This window comes from Cydia amplana, chromosome 11, assembly GCF_948474715.1.
Source record: "Cydia amplana chromosome 11, ilCydAmpl1.1, whole genome shotgun sequence".
In the NCBI taxonomy this organism is placed as follows: Eukaryota; Metazoa; Arthropoda; class Insecta; order Lepidoptera; family Tortricidae; genus Cydia; species Cydia amplana.
Genome location: NC_086079.1, coordinates 4,689,833 through 4,711,902, shown reverse-complemented (window position 1 = coordinate 4,711,902; position 22,070 = coordinate 4,689,833). Strand labels below are relative to the sequence as shown.

General features: G+C 37.9%; 1 protein-coding gene across 1 annotated transcript; it reads right to left on the bottom strand.

The window, feature by feature from the left end:
* Positions 1-17,602: 17,602 nt before the first annotated feature.
* On the bottom strand, positions 17,603-21,712 carry LOC134652262 (uncharacterized). The gene is made up of 3 exons (XM_063507433.1): positions 20,887-21,712; positions 18,586-18,765; positions 17,603-17,805 (listed from the first exon to the last, which is right to left on the bottom strand). The coding sequence occupies exons 1-3, from the start codon at positions 21,710-21,712 to the stop codon at positions 17,603-17,605; spliced, it is 1,209 nt and encodes a 402-aa protein (XP_063363503.1).
* Between the last annotated feature and the right edge of the window lie 358 nt (positions 21,713-22,070).

Sequence of the window (22,070 nt, the reverse complement as noted above, 5' to 3'; positions counted from 1 at the left end):
TTTGTCCAGTAGGCATTCCGTCCAACTCGTATATGTAGAAGTCTTGTCAAGAAAAATATAATTATGGGTCTCTCATTACTGCAGCCACTGGTCATTTATGAAAATTCGAACCGTTTGTCTGAGTTACGTACACCTTTGTACGACACACCTGTGCGTGAGCGGCGCGTTTTCGTGAACCTTGTAGGAAGACACGAAGGTAGACATTGGGATTTGGGCTGTAGCCGCACGCGTCAGTTGACGTATTTGGCGGTCAAGGAAACAAAGATTCATTGATTGGCGAACGATCCGAGCGAGCGAAGCGAAGTTCTACCAATCAACATGGAACACACGGCTGGCTAGAGAGAGGCACGTCCCGGCATTTCGATATTTCTTGACTGAACTATCCGAGGATAGTTTGTTACGCTATAACTAAATATAGTATATTTGTTCTATTTCAAATGAAATTAGGTAAACGGTAATTTTACTCAAATGGTACCTTTTCCCTGTCACTGTCACAGATATATGCCGCGTTCACACAACTTTACACGAACGCGACATTTCCAAGCATTCCCTGCGCAAAGTTGTCGGCTCGCTCGCAAATCAAAGGGTCTACCGCGAACAATGAAGTCCGCAAATTGCGGGCATTTTTCTGTTTAACTCCAATTGGACGTAATTAAAGTGACAGAGAAAAATGCCCACAATTTGCGAATTTCGGTGTTCGCGGTAGACCCTCAGAATGGAACTGTCGCATATTTGTTAATCAACATTACGTAACGAACGTCAATGAGGAATTTCACATGCTCAATGTGTGTTGTGTAGGTATTTATTCTTATCCTAGTCTTCCTTAGTCTTGTCCCAGAGAACGGGACGAGCTTCCACTAGTGGAATTAAAAAGTCGACATCTAAATTGTCAGCCATTTTTGTGCATTCATTATCATGTGAGAACTATGCAACAGCAAAACAATAACTACCGAGCGGTGCGCCGTCCGCCGGTGTAGCGGGACCGTGCCGTCGCACCGTGCGCGGCACCGTTCACGGCACCGTGCCGCGGCACGACGCTGGCCGGCGCCGCACCGTGGACATGTGGCCGGGCCCTAACAACAGTAACAACCCGTTAACGGCTCCGACCGCGGGTCCCAGTAGCACCATATCATCGGTGTAGCTGATATTATTGACATTTTCTCATTTCCCATATCCTCTTAATAGACGAATCACGAAATGGACGAACTCCGTAATGATGAATCGCGAAATGGACGAAATGCAGAGTGACAAATCGCGAAATGGACGAACTGCGTATTGACGAATCACGAAATGGACGCATCACCTATGGACAAACTGCGTAGTAGACGAATGGACGAAATGCGATTTGGACGAACTGCGTATTGGACGTCCAGCTAACAAATCATGAGACTTGTCTTTCACAACCTACGAAGTTTCAAGCCCCTAACCGAATAAAATTATCCTCGATGTAATCCCTCTAAACCCCCTTAGAAGATTTTCATGTCCTCTATTTAATAAAACCTACTACCTAACTACCTATTTACGAAGTTTCAAGTTCCTAGCTTTAAATAAAATTTGCACCCTAAGACGAACTTTCATCCCCTTTTTTTTTAGGGGTTGAATTTCCAAAAACGTTGCAATTACTTTTTTTTGTAATCGGCTATTATGCCTTTCTAAGAAGTTTCAAAGCATTTGTAATGGATTCAAACTTTCAATCCCTGTTTAACCCTGTTAGGGGATGAATTATACAAAACGCTGAAATTACTTTTCCTGTATTTTAATAATATCCCGAAATACAAAGATTCAAGTCCCGCGTTCGAAAAAATGTTTGATATCCATACAAACTTTCAACCCCTTTTTCACCACTTTAGGGGATGAATATTCAAAAACGCTGAAATTATTTTTCTTGTATTTTAATAACATATATTTTTACGAAGTTTCAAGTTCCTAGCTTAAAATAAAATTTGAACTCCATACAAACTTTCAACCCCTTTTTAACCCTGTTAGGGGATGAATTTTACAAAACGCTGAAACAACTTTCCCTGCCTTCTAATAATATCCCCAAATACAAAGATTCAAGTCCCGCACTCTCAAAAATATTTGATATCCGTACAAATTTTCAACCCCATGTTTTACCACCTTGGGGGATGAATTTTTAAAAACGCTTAAATTTGTTTTCTTGTATCTTAATTCAATACCTTTTTGCAAAGTTTCAAATTCCAAGCTTAAAATAAAATTTGCACCCTAAGACGAACTTTCATCCCCTTTTTAACCCCCTTAGGGGATGAATTTCCATAAACGTTGCAATTACTTTTTTTTGTAATCGGCTATTATGCCTTTCTAAGAAGTTTCAAAGCATTTGTAATGGATTCAAACTTTCAACCCCTGTTTAACCCTGTTAGGGGATAAATTTTACAAAACGATGAAATAACTTTCCCTGCCTTCTAATGATATCCCCAAATACAAAGATTCAAGTCCCGCACTCTCAAAAATATTTGATCTCCGTACAAATTTTCAACCCCTTTTTTACCACCTTGGGGGATGAATTTTTAAAAACGCTGAAATTAGTTTTCTTGTTTTTTAATTTAATACCTGTTTACGAAGTTTCAAGGTCCTAGCTTAAAATAAAATTTGCACCCCAGGACAAAGTTTCATCCCTTTTTTTACCCCCTTAGAGGTTGAATTACCTAAAACGTCGCAATTATTTTTTTTTGTCATCGGCTATTATGCCTTTCTAAGAAGTTTCAAAGCATTTGTAATGGATTCAAACTTTCAACCCCTTTTTAACCCTGTTAGGGGATGAATTTTCAAAAACGCCGAAATTACTTTTCCCGTCTTATAATAATATCCCCATATACAAAGTTTCAAGTCCAACACTCACAAAAATATTTCATCTCCATACAAACTTTGAACCCCTTTTTCACCACCTTGGGGGATGAATTTTCGAAAACGCAGAAATTAATTTTCTTGTTTTTTAATATAGTACATTTTTCCAAAGTTTCAAATTCCTCGCTTAAAATAAAACTTGCACCCCATACAACCTTTCATCCCCTTTTTAACCCCCTTAGGGGTTGAATTTTTCAAAATCGCTTCTTATCTCTTGTACACTTTATAAATTCAACCTAGTGTGCAAATTTCAACTTTCTAGCTTTTGTAGTTTCGGCTCTGCGTTGATGAATCAGTCAGTCAGTCAGTCAGTCAGTCAGTCAGTCAGGACACTTGCATTTATATATATAGATAAGTCCTAGGTTTTGCATGTCTACGAATTTAATGGTATTTTTATGTTGTTTCAGATCTCGCAATAACAGCGCAGCTCAAGTTTATCCTGGATCAAGAACACATGTTCAAATCATTGAAAAGTTTCTTAATACTAACCCAATGAAAACATTACAATGGGATAACTTTACCTTGCCCTGAAAATAAATAAAAAATAAGTAATATTGACAAAAAAGAGACAATTCAACTAAAAATTTATCTAATGCGAGCTTAATGCAAAGGACGAGTTTTTGCATAGGTACTAATTATTATCATTTTGTAATATTTTAGACGATAAATATTATACTATTTGTTGTATTATATTGTTTTATTTCTACTTACAATAAATAGTTTTAATAATATGCGAAAAAAAAACTAAAATATGAACAGGCTTTCGTGATCTTGGTGTTCAAAATTGTTAATGAGGTAAAATAATCTATAAGCAATTATGATACTATTTCACCCCTTAGAGTTATAGTCTAGGTATACAAAATGTAGGTGGGCGTTTTTTTTTGGTGTCCCCTACACTTCGTTATTTCTACTCAGAATCACGAGCTCTTTCTATCCTAATAGGAGAAAAAAAGTGTCCCAAAATTTCCATACATTTTACGATCTTTCCATTCTGCGACCGCCATACAAAGTCTATGAAAAATGGTGACGTAATGGAAATAAAAACCTAAGAACACTTTTTTTCTCATATTAGGGTAGGAAGAGCTCGTGATTCCAAGTAGAAAAAACATAAAAAATCCCAAATTTGAAAAAAAAGTGTAGGGGACAACAAAAAATAAAACGCCCAGGTACAGCCAGCAAAAAGGTGTGCTAAGCTAATAATTTTGCTGACTGTACGTAAATCAAAATTGGGTTAGGTACAGATGTAGTGCATAATTATTTTCCATCGTTTTCACGGAAACGTACGAACGTGTCTTGCTATTTAAGTCAGTCTCGGTACAAAAAGTACTGAGGTTGACTGAAGTAGCATGACAAATACGAATGTTTCCGAGAAAATATAATGGAAACAATTATGCACTACATCTGTAGTACCTACGAGACCATTAGTCAAACATCAAAAGTACTCAGCACTCACTAATTACCTTTTCGTCCCAGTAGCCCGGCAGAGACGTTTGGTTGTTGGTGCGCTGAGGCAAAAACCTTCCTTAGGGAAGTAGGTCGCCGCCTGCAAGAAAGGGGCCTTGACCCGCGCTCCGGGTTTTTCCTGGTGCAAAGGCTGCCCATCGCAATTTAACGCGGTAACGCAGTGAGTGTGATGGGCACCTTTGCGCCAGGGGTAGCGCGGGGAGGCCTCTTTCAGTAGTTTTTATATTCCTTGTTTTGTTTTAGATATATTTAGGGTTGTTAGTTTTAATTTAGTATTATTCATAGATTTATTTAGTTCATAAGTTATTTATTTATCTTTTTACTGTCTTTTTCAATGAAATAAATTTGATTTCATTAGTCAATCTCCAAAATCGTCCTTACGGCTTCTAAGATCAAATCTTAGGTATAATTTATTGAAATTGCCACTGTCCATCATGTCCGTTCTGTCGCCAAAATAGTGTTTAGTTTTTTTTTTAGTTTATAAAATTATATGTATGTTAAGACTAACAACAACAAGGCCCATATTATATATACCTTATAGACATAAGGTATATGTAATATGGGCCTTGTTTCCTGAATAAAAATAAAAAATAAAAAAAATATATACCTACCTACAGAGATTCAACACAATGACAGTAAAAAACCGGCCAAGTGCGAGTCGGACTCGTGCACGGAGGGTTCCGCACCATCAACAAAAAAATAGAGCAAAACAAGCAAAAAAAAACAAGCAAAAAACGGTCACCCATCCAAGTACTGACCCCGCCCGACGTTGCTTAACTTCGGTCAAAAATCACGTTTGTTGTATGGGAGCCCCACTTAAATCTTTATTTTATTCTGTTTTTAGTATTTGTTGTTATAGCGGCAACAGAAATACATCATCTATGAAAATTTCAACTGTCTAGCTATCACGGTTCGTGAGATACAGCCTGGTGACAGACGGACGGACGGACGGACGGACGGACGGACAGCGGAGTCTTAATAATAGGGTCCCGTTTTTACCCTTTGGGTACGAAACCCTAATGAAATATAAAAATAATATATACCTACAGAGATTCAACATAATGACAGTAAAAACCTGTGGCTTGGCCCGATAAAAAAATGGAGACGTTTCCCTACTAACCACTGGCTTCAGAACGAGAAATCGCAATTAATACCAACAGCTGTTCATAATTATTAATTATACCGACGGGAGCTATGCAAATACTGAGATCTTTATAAGTGTAATTGGTTTCCAGTAAACGATATCTGTCAATTAAGTTTTATCTGTTTCGATCTTACAGAAAACAGGGTGGCTACCATTGAGTTGGCGTTACATTTACGTTAGCGTCTGCGTTAACTCGATTGCGTTTCTCTATCACACCCAATACATCAGTACGAGCGAGATAGACTGCGATCGAGTTACGGAAACTTCAAGAGTTAACTGTGGTATGGCTTCAGGGCAGGGTAGCTGAATTACAAAAAAAAAAACTGCTGTATTGAAATTAAGTTTCGTAAATTTTGCATAATTTACGCGTAGCTTTTCAGCCTGTTTGCCGGTAGTAAGTATATATTATAGTAGGGATGTGACGATACCGATACCGATACGATATATCGGCCGATATATCGGCATCGCCGATTTAAATACACCCGATATCATAACAAAATGTTAACAACCAACAGTAAGGTAAGTATTTAATTGGGCAAGAATATTCTTCACCTCAATTTTAACTTGATGTGTCAACGATATATTACTTACTCGTAACAGTGAAGCTGCTATAATCGTGCTATTTTACTAATATGAATATATTTTTCTATATTTTATTTTTGAGTTTTTTACACTTCTTAAAATCGAGTGTCTATTAAACATAAGTATGCTTTATGCATATAAAGGATATAATTCTTTATTTATTTGATTTATTAACTATAACTACCAGGCTAGCGATATCGGTATCAGTATCGTATCGGCAAAATCATGTATCGTTACATCCCTATATTATAGGGTGACTGCTATAGTTATAGGCCACTACATAGAAATTGGCCTTTTCATAAGAAGGAAACAAGGTAATAGAAGAGACATTGTTAAGAGTGGCCAATTACTATGTAGTGGCCAATAATTTAACAGGCACCCTAGTCAACATCAAAAGTAGCGTAAGGTGGTTTGGGGTAAGATTGAAAGGGTTTTTCATTAGAATGATAAATTGCTCATTTGCTATCTATTTTACTAGATTTTGTTATAAAGATCAACATATGTCAATGTCATTATCCCTATTGTTACAATGTCAAAACACCATTTTGTTACTTATGGTAGGGGAGCCCAAGAGGGGATTTTTGTGTTTACTCGAGCGCGTCAGATTAAGATATGAGTGATATCTTGCTACCCCGTGTAGTCTATCTTTACCTAAAAGGGGTAATGTGTCCATCTATGTTGAGCCCTTGGTTCGTTGGGGGTTGGTGGGGGGTTCAACAAATTGCTAAGCAGATTGTGGATTTGGTCATATTCAGTGGCGGATTTGCAGTCTTTGCCGCCCTAGGCTCAGACCCTGTAGCCGCCCCTTTCTCAGTATCAGCACCCATCATACTGACTGCATTTAGGTCAGGCAACGAAAAGGTATAGAGGGAAATGCTTGGACACATTTTTTACTAAGTAACTTTGTTTGGACTCGTTAGGAGGTGAAAATATCAAAAGTCGCCGGCCGTAGCCCTTGAGCGGGGGTGGGGGGTTTGATTTAAAGGTCCCATTTTTCGGTTTTCCGCTTATAATATCTTAGAAACTATGCGTCCTTGTGACATGATCATTATACAAAATGAAGGCTGATTAAATTTGCTACAAGTTTTATACAGTCGAGTTTTTCGATAGGTATCTTGTTTAGTTTTTGAGAAAGCCGCTCTTGAATGTCTATAATTTTGCATTAAATTTCCATCAATAATATTCACAGTGCTCACGAGGAAAGGAACCCGAAAGATTTTAACAGTGTAGCAGATCTGCGAAATTGACTCCACAGTCGCGTTCGCGGCTTCGTGCACGAGTGTGGAGGGCCCTATACAAGCCCCCCTTCAGACTATTGCGCGTGAATCGCGGCTCGACTTCGCCGAGCGAATATATCGCGACGTTGACGTATGACTCCACACTCGCAAAGTTCTCGGTGATTTCGCAGTTTAGTTCGCGCCAAGATGGCTGAAAAGCATCAGCTGATCGACTTAGCTGTAATTTATCTACGGCAATGATTGCTGATGCTTATGATATCGAAAAACTGTACTAAATAAAACTTGTAGCAAATTTAATCAGCTTTCATTTTGTACAATGATCAGTCGTTAGAACGCATAGTTTCCGAGATAAGTATAAGCGAAAAACCGAAAAATGGGACCTTCAAATCTCCCTCTTTCCCCGGCTCATTAGCTACGGCCGGGGACTTTTGATATGTTCACCTCCTAAGTAGTTCAAACAAAGTTACGAAGTCAAAAATTGTGTTCCAAGCATTTCTCTCTATACCTTTTTTTGAGAATTCGTTGCCTATAGGTATATGAATAAATTTGTGTTATTTCTTGTTATAATCAGCGATTTTTTGCCACAATTTGCCGCCCCTAATATCTCGCCGCCCTAGGCTCGAGCCTACTGTGCCTTATGGGAAATCCGCCACTGGTCATATTAGTCAAAACGCTATAATTGTGCTATTACTAAATCTGATAATTATTTGCACGCATTTCCTTAATCTGACGGTTACAATGTAAAAATTAGGGATCAAACGTTCGTCAGAAGAAAATGCCTACAAATAAGTGTTATATTAAGTTATAGAAAAAATATAGCATTAACGTGGACAAAAACGACCAAACCCACAAACTGCTTAACGATTTTTTAACCCTCCACCAACCTCCCGAAATTAAAAAAAATTTTTAGAAGCTTTCCGGTTCGCTGGAAAAAAAAAATTATAACTTATTTTTCTTCTTATCATCTAATATTTCGATTCCAATAGGTCTGTACGATGCTCGAGTAAGTGTACACATTTAGCATCGTCGCCTCCCTAACTATTATGGAAAGAGTAAAAAGTATGATTAAACAACATTTCATTAAAAGCTTTCGTATTTGCACTGTAATGCAAATAAAAAGTAGCTTCTATTTTTATTTATCTACTTAAAACTAACAAACCGTTTTCTTGAAACGGGCTTCTAAATTGCACCTCGTGTGCAAATACAGCTTTCCAATTAACTGTGGTAAGTGACACTCTTTTTGTCACCCTAAAACACACTCTATATCACAAAAATAAGATTTACACTTGATTGACAGTTGTTGTGGACATCACAAGCTGGTCACCATTGTATTTTCCCACGACAGTCATCCATGTGTGGCTGTTTTACTATTAGAAATTCAACTCTATCTCATTTATTTTAAAGTTGAAAATTGCGAGTTGTATTTAGCTAAGAGATGGCCGTTTTCACCCTATTTTCTCGAAGTCTAAGAGAAGCTCCGTCGTTGTAAAATGAAAAGGAACTAGAGATATTCTAAAGGCTAAGGTATATATTACGTTTTGGTTTCAAATATCTAGGTTGTTGTTACTAAGTGCAGGCTAGAAATAGCCTCTGAAATGCTCATACCTCTACTTTACTTTCTAGTAAGTGTATTTAACATATTACCATAATATTATTATGCATTTAACCCACCGAAACTTCGACTTAATGAGGATTTTAATATTTTATACGTCTTATATACTTTGACACCGGCCAAAAACATGTTAAAAGTAATGGTATAACAAGGATGGTATAGAAAACGTCTCAGTGCCGTATTCCGCAAATCTCTCTTGTCAGGCCTGTGGTAGACCATGTCGGTCTCGCATCGATCTATTCAGCCACCAAAAACGCGCGGTGTTTCTCCGGTGTTACACCATAAATCGTCTGGAATTGACGCAATGGCCAGTGATGATGACGATAGAAAACTTTACTAATGAAGAAATCTGTTAAATTTCCAATTTTTTAAGCAAAAAACTTGAACGGGTCACTAACATGTTCTTTCACCATAGCGAACTCAACATACAACGACGTTGCTACCTCTTGAGATAAACTTATGGAGATTTTGAGAAGGAATGTGAAATTGACTTATTATTTTGAGACACAAATACTGAGTATACAAATACTGGATGGTTTTATGCCAACGCTCAGCCAGCCACAGTAATAACACCGGTGCCTTGTATGGTGGCTAGTAATTAATGGTTAGCCGGCATTTCATGGTCGGTTGCATGGGATCTTGAAAGGAAACTGTCATTCCTCATTATAAAGAAGTTGCTAAGAGCTTTGTTAGTGCAGTAAACCTGGGTTTTATAGGTCTCGCACTTTGTTAGAGTCTAGACTAGAAATGTTAGGAATTGCTTTGTTAAATTGGCAATAACAGTTATGTTTTCAATAGAACTATTTGAAATGTAAGTACGACAAAGGTTATGATGGTTTAAATAGTAACATGTTTTGCCAGCCAATTAGCTTGGCACTAAACAAATTTTACGGTTTAGCTTACGTGTTTTTAGTCACTCACGCGACATTTTATACAACATACTTAGGACAAATGCAAGGAGGTGGTGATTTTTACCATTAGCAACAAGACATGATATTAATTATTATGTCATCATCATCTTCCTCGCGTTGTCCCGGTATTTTGCCACGGCTCATGGGAGCCTGGGGTCCGCTTGGCAACTAATCCCAGTAATTGGCGTGGGCACTAGTTTTTACGAAAGCGACTGCCATCTGACCTTCCAACCCAGAGGGTAAACTAGGCCCGTATTGGGATTAGTCCGGTTTCCTCACGATGTTTTCCTTCACCGAAAAGCGACTGGTAAATATCAAATGATATTTCGTACATAAGTTCCGAAAAACTCATTGGTACGAGCCGGGGTTCGAACCCGCGACCTCCGGATTGCAAGTCGCTCGCTCTTACCGCTAGGCCACCAGCGCGTCCGATATTAATTATTATGTGATAGCTTATATTATGAATGATGATGATGATTGATAAAAACTATTCTATTGATAACCGATAATGATCGAGCTTTCGCGAGTGCAGCCCAACAATCGGTATTGGAAAAGGTCACATCACTATAGGGCGTTTTTTTTTTGTTGTCCCCTACACTTTTTTTTTCAAATTTGGGTTTTTTTATGTTATTTGTACTCAGAATCACGGGCTCTATCTATCCTAATAGGAGAAAAAGAGTGTCCTAAGGTTTTTATTTCCATTACGTCACCATTTTTCATAGACTTTGTATGGCGGTCGCGGAATGGAAAGAACGAAAAATGTATGGAAATTTTGGGACACTTTTTTTCTCCTATTAGGATAGAAAGAGCTCGTGATTATGAGTAGAAATAACATAAAAAAACCCAAATTTGAAAAAAAGTGTAGGGGACAACAAAAAAAAACGCCCTATAGCGCGGCAAAGAATGACAAATGAGCAACGCCGCAATGGCAGCGTCGTAGTGGAGCTTCCCTAGTTATGTCTGTTTTATTGTATTAAATCCTTTATTTGATGATGATTGGTGTTTTAGTTTAACACTATGTACCTATGTCCCTTCCCTGGGCCTCAAACTATCTCTATGCCAAATTTCATGTAATTCGGTTTAGCGGTTTAAGCGTGAAGAGGTAACATATAGACGGACAGTTACTTTCTCATTTATTAAACCCCATTTAGACGGTTCAAGAACTTGCATGCGATATTCTTTACATTGCTTTTGCTAACTACATAGTTCAAATTTCAAAAAATTCATTCGACCGACCAAGCCAAAGTAACGAAAATCGCATGCAATTTATTGAACCGTCTAAAGTAGGGATCTTGAACTTTTGTCATGTATCCACATGTTGTGAATTTCTGTGACTAAATACGCGGTTTTCGAATACAATTTTATTTAAGCGTGTGCCTAAGACATATTTACGTGTCAGCAAAAAACGTAAGATAAGTACCAGAAATTTACAACTATATCTATTCCGTTATTATTACTCATCCTCTCTTAAAAAGCTTAAAAACCGGTAACAGACTGCCAAAATCCTCAATCAATCACTCAGCAAAAACCGTCCTTTTTAGTTTAAGACCAATAAGTGATATTGAACGCTTAAGGGCCCTACACACTATTGTTCCGTAATCCGCGGTTATTGAGTATGCCCCGCCGATTCTGAGTGATTGGCAAACTTGCCTTTTTCCCAAAAAAAACCGCCATGTTGAAAAAATCAATAACAACTCTATCATATGTGGGTTAAGACTGAAATTGCGACGGACGACGAAGTGTAGCGTGCAGTGGTTACCTATATTTTTATTTTATTATAGTTTTTATAGGAATAGTAACTCTGTGAGTGTGGGTTAAGATTGAAATAGCGATAGTCGGAATATTATAGTTTAACTATACGCACATTTAAAAAAGGAATAGCGACACTATGACTATGGGTTAAATTTGAATTTGCGGAGTCGAGATTGGCGGTAATATTTTTGTTTTATTTTTAGGTAATGATTTGTCAGCGATAAATGTATGAGTGCAAAGTGGGTAGCTTTCATTGATAACTTTAGTTGAGAGCTTATAGTTTTGAAGATAGAACTTAAACTTCTTCCCATTAAATAGCTATTGCCATTGCAAAGATTTGCGTGTTGATATCGATTGTTTAGAATTCAATTTTTTGTATAAACATGTATGTAAAGGGGCCCACTGATTACCAGTCCGCCGGACGATATCGGCCTGTCAGTTGTTCGGAGCTGTCAACTTTTTGTTCTAGCTGACAGGCCGATATCGTCCGGCGGACTGGTAATCAGTGGGCCTCTTAAGTATACAGGGTGTCTAGTGGCTTACTGTAAAGACCGAGAAATAATAAATTAAACAATAAACGAGCGAGCGAAGCGAGGCCATTTAATAACTCGAAGCTGGCTATACTTCTAAGAATATATCTGGTTCTTTTTCTACTTAATATTTTCCATGTATTCAACCAAGTTACATTGTATCACGAAGTAATTTTATAATGCCTAGGTACAGCTAAATCGCCTGACAATTAGCATTGATAAACAATGTTTAAGCTAGCAGCTAACATCCATAACTACTTATCACGCAACCAAACCAGTACATTATCTTCATATCACACATACTTTACTTACCATTTACTTACTTTAACTGATCACTGTTACTTAATATTGCACCTAGATATGGGAGAATGAACCTTAATAGTGTAAATATAAAGGTGTGGTTTAAGGTATTGGTATTATGGTTAAATTATTTACGTTATCAGGAGTTGCAAGTTGAAGCGTAATTTGCATTAAGCGCAGCAACTATAGTCTGTTTAGCAGTAAAGAAATATGCAGTAGTTTGACTTCATTCAAATCAAAAGCGTATCAAACATCATACATGTTTTGTACGTTGTGACATAAAATAACATATTTTAGACTAATTTATATTTTATACTACATATTATTACAATAAAGACACCTAAAAATACACATTACACATACTTAAAACTACCTAACCTAAAACCCGTTCTGTGTTTTGCCCGGTCTAAAAGTCCCCATCACACTTACAGCGTTGCCGCGCTGTATGGCGATGGAGACCTGTTGGACCAGCCAAGTCCCAGAACAGGGGTCGTCGGGGATATAAAAACGCAAATCGTTGCAATGGGAAATATAGAACTGCTATTTAATGGGAAGAAGTTTAAGTTCTATCTTCAAAACTATTACTATTTATATTTATATTTTATATTTTTACTACATATTTATATTTTTAGTAGATTTTATTGCAGCGATTACTACGTTCATTCTGTCACTCATTTTGTCAAGAAAATTTACAGATACAGGGGCGGCAACAACGACGCCGCAACAGTCATGCAGCTGCAGTTGCCGTCCGAATACGAATGTCACCTTTAAAGAGGACCTTTATGGGACAGTATCTACATGTAGTATAATAATGAGATACTTAATATCAACACCTCGGAGTTCATTTTAATCCTAAAAAAACAAAGCAAAAACTAAAGCTAAAACTAAAACTACGAGAATTGATTATAAGGATATTTTTATACATGGAAGAAAAAAACTCACACACCACCAAAAATAAGATTGGTATTGATACTTATTAAATTGTATTACGTATTGAACTTTTGGACCATAGTTGTGGTAGGCAAGGCATTGGACTATAGTTGTGTTGTTTTACGGTAAGTAAACAAATACCTATAGTAAATTGAATTTGTTAGTAAACCAATAATTTCGGTGAAGTCGTAGTGTTTTAAGTAATCTCAATTATCACTTTATGTGACATAGTGATAGCTTTTGAAAAAGCATAGAGTGAAGACACTGCACAGATTATGATTCTTTGACTACGACATTGCCGCGGACATAGATTTATAATCAGAAAAATGTCTACATATATTACCTTCGATAACAAGAGTCATAGATTCAATCCCGGTGAAGTTACGGTGTACTAAACCACTTTTAGCTGCCCATATACGGATATGGACCTTATGTAATTACAATAAGGTTTATGTATTATCAATTAACAGTGTATGTACATAATAATATGACAAATATACGTGATGGTTCCTAGCGGGTGGCTTGTACGTAAGATTTAGTGATAGAAGAAGTAGCTGTAAAATCTAGGAATAACATTGCATATTTGACAAATGAAACTGAGGGCGATGTACGGCGCTATAAGTTTTGTGGTAACTGCATTGTCAAATGTTAGTATTTGAAAATCTTTAGAATGCATTAATATTTACGAAAACGGGAATAGTTTTAAGGCATTTATGTTAATATTATGTTGACGATTGTTGCAGTCAATTGTGGAACAAATGACCCTTTCATGTTAAATTTTGCTAATTGACTTGACTTGTATACGTATATCTAAAATTATGATGTAATAAATGTACGAGACGGTACATGAAAAGTGTAATGACATCTGTCAAAAGGTCACATTTGAATGTCAGTACAGAACTTACCTCGTATCTAAGCACAAGCGTTAACGGTATATGAACAATAGATATGTGATGTAGTAGTTAGAAGAGTGGAAATACAGTTCTTTATTTAATTATTAAAATATGTTTCATTAGTGCCTAACAATAAATATTAAAAATGTTTATACTAAATATTCGCAGTTCCATCCAGGGCGGCGAGGCCGAATTTCTAGAGTTATGGTTTTTGTTTAAAAGTTGTACCTGTTTATTTTAGATTTTTATATTTGATAGGTAGGCTATATTTCTTTTTGTTTGTATGATGACTCTGTAATTTTTCAATTATTAAATTCTATTACCGATTCTTTTAAATTTACTAGACCTTAAACATACTTTGTGTTTCTCTAACTTTGTATAAAACGTGCATATACAGAATGATTCAGGAGACGTGAGCAGGATCAAGCCTACGCATACAGTAAGTTATAAACAACTGTCTCCTACCAGTATTTGTGAGATTAATTTTAATTTATTTTATACCAAAAAAAAGTTTTAATTTATTTTACGACATTTATGGTCACCCTTTTAATTTATCCATAACAAGTGCCAAATTGAATGTCATCGGAGTCTGGTTACTTTTGAAAAATCGTATCTCACTAAAGTGTGAGATTTTATTTTCTTCATACTCAAAGTTGTGGTTGAAAAAGTTATATCTTTAAATAAATAAATAATTATTATAGGACATTCTTACACAGATTGACTAAGTCCTACAGTAAGCTCAAAAAGGCTTGTGTTGTGGGTACTCAGACAACGATATATATAATATACAAATACATAAATACATAGAAAACAACCATGACTCAGGAACAAATATCTGTGCTCATCACACAAATAAATGCCCTTACTGGGATTCGAACCCAGGACCGCGGCTTCACAGGCAGGGTCACTACCCACTAGGCCAGACCAGTCGTCAAAATCTTTGTTAATTAAATGTTGTAGGGTATCCATGATTGTAGATAATTAAATTTGTCCTTACCAAAAAGTATAACAACAGAAAAAAAGCCTGTTTGTTTTACTTAAATATTGTGGTGAACGATTCTTTTACATTTACTGATTGTGTAGGCCCTGAAGAATCACCCTGTATGGGTACCTATGAAGTTTATAGTTGGAATTAAGAGCCAAGTTTATACATCCTCCGTTCCGCGCACAGTTTTTATTGGCTCCGTAATTTGTTTACGGCATTTATGATCGGTGTTATTGTTAATAAATAATGGTTTATGCGTCCTGCCACTCCTGCCCTACGATACCACCTGCAGTACGTTCAGCGCCGTCCTAAACCAAATGGACGTATAAGTACTCATACTCATACATTCATAAACCATAATATTTTACATCTCAAATACGGTAGGTACATAAACAATTTATATTAATCAAATATAAAGTAGGTAGGTATCTAACGGGTACATAGGTACTAATTTATTTCTGCATGCATGGCATTATTTTCAAAGTAAAACAGATTCGTAACTTAGATTTAAAAATTTAAATCACTACACGCCTCGACAAATTTGTCAATGGTATATAGCAAGCAAGGTTTGTTAATAAAGTTTTAAGGCGATTTGCAAAAATAACATATCTTAAGAAGAAATTATTTTAAAGATGGAATTTTCAGATGTGTGATTTTTCGCATGACATTTGACCTTGAATAAAACCGGCCAAGTGCGAGTCGGACTCGCGCACGAAGGGTTCCGTGCCATTACGCATAAAATGTATGGGAGCCCCACTTAAATATTTATTATATTCTGTTTTTAGTATTTGTTTTTATAGCGGCAACATACCTACATCATATGTGAAAATTTCAAACGTCTAGCTATCATCACGGTTCATCATATACAGCCTGGTGACAGACAGACGGACAGTTAGGCAAGCAAATCTTGTCAGTAGAAAAAGGCGGCAAGTTTTAATAATGCGGGTTAGCAACACTACGTGAATTGTTCGAAAATCGCGTGTCATTTATTTATTGTCTGTGGAACTGTTTAGTTTACATTTTCATCGTTGTTTCATTTGTTGTTGTTTTGATTCTTGTTCGTTTCCTAAGTATACCATACTTTGGTTTGCTTTACATTGCTACTGTCATATCCTGCTTGACAAACTATAAAATAAGAAGTCACAAAATTTTCTATAAAGGGTTTTGACAATAGGCAGCCACACATGACGAAATCCAAAGACAAGTCAAGTGTGTCGCCCGCCTACGCTTTCTCACAATTTGACAGTCGAAAAACAAAACCCACTGACACTAACTACAGAGTAATGAACGGACTAGAGTCTAGAGTGACAGCTTCATAAATTTTATTAACTGTACGAACATATTATTTAGTGATTTTCATTTAAACGGATCTAACGCGATATTTTTCTCATAATTTATACCTTATCTGACGTTTCAGCTGGTTTGCTCCAGCTGTGGTCACGGATATCTGACGTCCCAGCTCCCAGCAACATGTCAACGGAGATATGTATATGGGTAAACAACACTGTTTGTCATTGTATCTACAGTCGACTTCATAAATATGTATACATTTCTTCACCTTAACCCATTGTAATAAGGTAAAAAAAAGTATACATATTTATGAACTCGACTGTATTACAGTGGACTCGTGCCCGTGGACAAGTGGGCCCGTGCTAATTATTTCATTCATATGGCCGTACATAAATATGAATGTTACTCTGTTCAGTTCAGCCCTCTGTGTTGTAACTTAATAAAAACCTATAGAGGCAAGCATGGCATACCCCTGGGCGGGTAAAGTGAGACCCACGCCATAGTGTCTGATTACCTACGTATCCATTATTTGGAGACAACTACAGAAAATCTAAAAATAGACTTTATTTTGAAAGTCGTAGGGGTAATTTTTACGTGACATAGTGTTCGATTACACTAGGTTATCCATTCTTTGATAGTTTTCCGCGAAATCGTATCACTAGTGGCTTGATATTGAGAAATAAACTTTAATTGATTAGAATATGATTGAAATTAAAACAATGGTAAAGGTAAGATACGCGGTAGTGAAGGTTACAATATGTCAGTGACCGTTTTTTTGTTTTTGTCCCTCATTTCACAGCGATGAATCATTGGCGGCAAATGGATCGCGGCTCTATTTCAAATTCAAACTCGGAATAGCATTTTGAATTACGAATTAAGTAGGTACTATAGTTGGTCAAACCATTTGTTAGTAAATAAAACAAAAAAAGTATACCTGATATATATGGAACCGGGGGCGATAGCAAGTAAAACGACCGTTTGCATTGACGTCTGATTTATTACTGACTCGGTAGGTAGATCACAAAACTAGCATACAGAACATCCCTCCAACATTAATTTGGGAACCTGTTAAACAAACAAACACACTAATTAACAGGTGCTTAAACTTAAAAATACTTCTTAAAATCTACGTTGACCCTGGGACGCAAGCGTTGATGGGCGGACGGCAAATCCTCATTATGATCAGCCGTGTTATCAGAACCGGCGGCTGCCTGCGGCAGAGGTGGAGCCTCCGCTGGCGGCACATGAGGCATTTCTCGTTCACCCTCTGTGTCAGCGCCCTCACAGTCATTCCACTCCTCCCTGCCCTCTGCGGGTTCATTATTCTCACTTAACTCAATTTCTGGAAGCTCTCTGCTCGGTTCAGGTTCAATGGTAGCCGAAGGTGGAGCAGGTGGGGGTGAAATTGATTGTGACCGTGACATAACGGTTTCACTTATTAAATCGGGTTCTGTTTCCTGACGCTTAAACATTTGGTCAACATGACGAATACATTCGGTATTATAATCAGCTACAAATACGTTATACATTCTACGGCCTATTGAATTTAGCACTTTTCCTTTTACCCAACTTTCTTTTCTATCAATATACCATCTAACCCATACTAAATCGCCGGTGCAAAATTCCCGACTAATATTAGAGGCTTCCTGCAACAAAAATGTTGGGTCACTATCTTTTGGCAGTAATAAGTCTAATCGTGTCCTTAATTCGCGACCAAACATTAATTTTGCAGGTGTCGCCCCAGTAGAAGTATGTACAGTATTTCGGTATGTAAACAAATATTCTCGTAAAGAGTCATGTACAGTTTGTATTGGCAAATTTTCTTTTAATATCGATTTTAGGATATTTTTACAAATTTTTACACTTATTTCCGCCTGGCCGTTACTACACGGGTGATAGATAGGTGACGTCATGTGTTTAATACCATTACTGGAACAAAATTCTCTAAATTCCGCGGAAGCAATTTTTACGTCATTGTCAGATACAAGCAAGTTAGGGATGCCAAAACATGAAAATATTTGCTTTAACTTGCCAATTAACGCCTTAGTTGCCGTTCCATTTTCCATATGACAACACTCTATCCACTTACTGTACGCATCTACCAGTATCAAATACGTTCGAGAACCGATTACCATATAGTCGATGTGAACGCGTTGGAAGGGTGCGCCCGGGCGCGGCCACGACGCTGGCGGCGCTCGCGCCGGCGCGGCGCGCATAACGGCGCACGTCGCGCACGAGCCGGCCCTCTGCTCAATATCGTTATCTATACCTGGCCACCACATCCTACTTCGTGCATTACTTTTCATCTTTACAATTCCCAGATGGGAACTGTGCAATTCATCTAATACGCGTACCCTGAGTGCTGCGGGAACTACAACCTTGTGGCCCCGCAATAAGCACCCATTTTCATACTGTAAATCTGCCTTATTACGAAAATAAGGAAGTATCGACGTACATATGATTTTCCTAGGCCACCCCCGTTGCATGTACTTAATAACGGTTTGTAATACATTATCAGTTTCGGTCGCTTGCTGAATGTCTTTATGTAAAACAGCCGGTGAACATGAATTCAAAAACTTTAATGAGGAATAGGTATCATGCTCATGGTCACTTTTGCAACAAGTATCCGCTAACGGTGCGCGGGAAAAATAATCGGCCACTACATTGTTATCGCCCGACGTGTACTGCACATTGTAATTGTAAGCGGACAAAATTATTGCGTACCTTTGCAACCGCAGCGCTGTCGTCATTGAAATTCCCGTTTTATTATTAAATATAGATATCAACGGCTTGTGGTCAGTTTTCAAAATAAATGGATCGCTTCGACCGTACAAATACTGATGAAATTTTTTTACTCCAAATATTATAGCCGTCGCTTCTTTGTGAAGTTGACTATAATTTTTTTCACTAGCCGAAAGTGACCTTGACGCGAAAGCGAGCGGCCGCTCGACTCCGGTGACATCACGTTGACTAAGTACCGCTCCCAAGCCTGAGGGTCCCGCATCTACCCCCAAAACGAGTTGTGCTGTGGGGTCAAAATGGGCCAGGACTCTTTCCGACGCCAACTCACGTTTTACGCGTTGCGCAGCCTCTCGCTGACGCACGCCCCACTCCCACTGAGCCTTCGCTCCGAGCAGATCGTATAAGGGCCGCAACACACTAGACGCATTAGGGATGAAATTCCTATAATAATTAATCATCCCTACCAAACGCCTAACCTCTGCAACATTGGTAGGATCAGGCGAGTCCAATATGGCCTTGACTTTAGCGAAACTACTTTGCAACCCACTTTTACTAATTGAGTAGCCGAGATAAGTTACAGAATTTTGGAAAAACTCGCACTTTTCCTTTTGCAATCTAAGCCCTGCTTCATTTAACCTATGCAATACTTTTTGTAACCGATCCAGATGTGTTATTTTATCGGGCCCGGTAATACAGATGTCGTCGAGCCAACAACTTACTCCATCGATACCTGAAAGTAACATCTCCATAGACTTTTGAAATATAGCAGGCGCATTGGCCAATCCATACACAAGACGAGTATATTTATACAAACCTTTCTGTGTATTGATGGTCGTGAGCTCTTGTGACTCGTCACTTAGTACAAATTGATTATACGCGTTTTTTAGATCTATTTTGCTATAATGCTCCCCTCCTCCTAGTTTTGCAAATACTTCCTCTATTTTCGGTAGGGGATACTTATCGATAATCAGGTCTTTGTTAAGAGTCACCGAGAAATCGCCAGCAATCCTAACTTTTCCGTTTTCTTTCAATACCGGTACGATAGGGGTGGCATATTGTGAATAACTAACCGGTACCAAAATACCTAAACTGACCAATCTGTCCAACTCACGTTCAACTTGCCCTTTTAATGCAAATGGAACTGCGCGGGGCTTAAAAAATTTCGGAACACTGTTAGGCTTTAATTGTAAATGTACTTTTAATTTATTAAACGTTCCTAACTCGTCTTGCCACAACTCAGGATATTGTTCCAATAATGTAGCCACATCGCCGTCAGCTGATAAGTTTTTATTGTTTACATTTTGCGTTAATGTCAAGTTAAATGCGGACATAAAATCCCTTCCTAATAGGGGCGGGCCTCCGTTTTTGACTACAAAAACCCTTAATTCCTTTTTCTGCCCATTATAGGTCAAGTGACATAAAAAAAATCCTAGAGGTTGAATTTTATGTCCGTCATACAAACACATTCTAATATCACTATCTAACAATTTATACTCGGAAAACATGTGATTATATAACTCTTCTGACATAACACAGGTAGCAGACCCGCAATCAAGTTCCATTTGTAATTGTTTATTTCCAATTAATACATTTAATTCTATCGGCTTAGTAATTACATACCTTAAGTTAAACATTTGACATTCCTCACAGTCATCTACCTCGCTGCGATTCAACGACGACGATTCGCCAACGGAAACGTTATGCACTCGCGCACTTTCACCACAAACTTTCTTTAAGTGACCCTTTTTGCCGCACTTTTGACACTTGTACGATTTATAACGACAATTGATTTCCGTATGATTTTTCATTCCGCAAACCGCACACTGCTCGGGCGTCGAACGTGGATCCCGCTGACCGCTGCCGCTCGCGCGACCGCGCGCGCCTCTCGCGCCACCGCGATATCCACCCTCCGTTTGCGCTCGAAAAACTGGCTCCTCCTTAATTGTAGTTAATTTCGCTTCTCGGGCACTCTCCGTCTGTTCTGCCAACTCTAAAGCCTTGGCAAAGGTTAATGATGATGGCTTTTGCTCGAATAGTTTATCGCGCACGGAACCTGAGCCCAGACCGAGCACGAAACGATCCCTGAGGTTCGTCTCCAGGGCAGTACCAAAATCGCAATAACTTGCCAGACCTCTTAGTCTTGCCGCCCATTCGCTCAGCGTTTCGCCTGCACTCTTCATCGCTCCGAAAAATTTCGCCTTATCCGCAAAAGTACACTGCTTTTGTTTGAAATGTTCGTCGAGTAATAAAACCAGCGCGTCATACGTTAAGGAATCTATCTCCTTCGGATAAGCTAAATTGCGCACTAACCGATAACTTTCATCCGACAAATGTGTAATCGTTATAGCACTTTTTTTATCTGCTTCCGATATACTGTTCACTAGAAAAAACTTCGTTAACCGGCTCTTGAATATCGCCCACTCGGTAGTCTTATGATCGAAAATAGGCAAATTTCCTAAATACGACTGCGACATGATTTAAACGCGCGAATTATCCTCGTTAGCCAGATGATATATATGGAACCGGGGGCGATAGCAAGTAAAACGACCGTTTGCATTGACGTCTGATTTATTACTGACTCGGTAGGTAGATCACAAAACTAGCATACAGAACAATACCCATCCATTTCTTTTGGGTGCTAGTACCTACTAGTGTCAGAATGAATGAATGAATGAAAAAAAAAGATAGTATGATTCTCTCTGTCTATGTTTGAAATGAGACAGTCTTTTGACAAACTATAATAGTGTTTTCATGGTCAGAGACTATACCTATTTAAATAAATAAATAAAACAGTTGATTCTTAATTAACGCAGGACAGAATGTAGTCTCTTA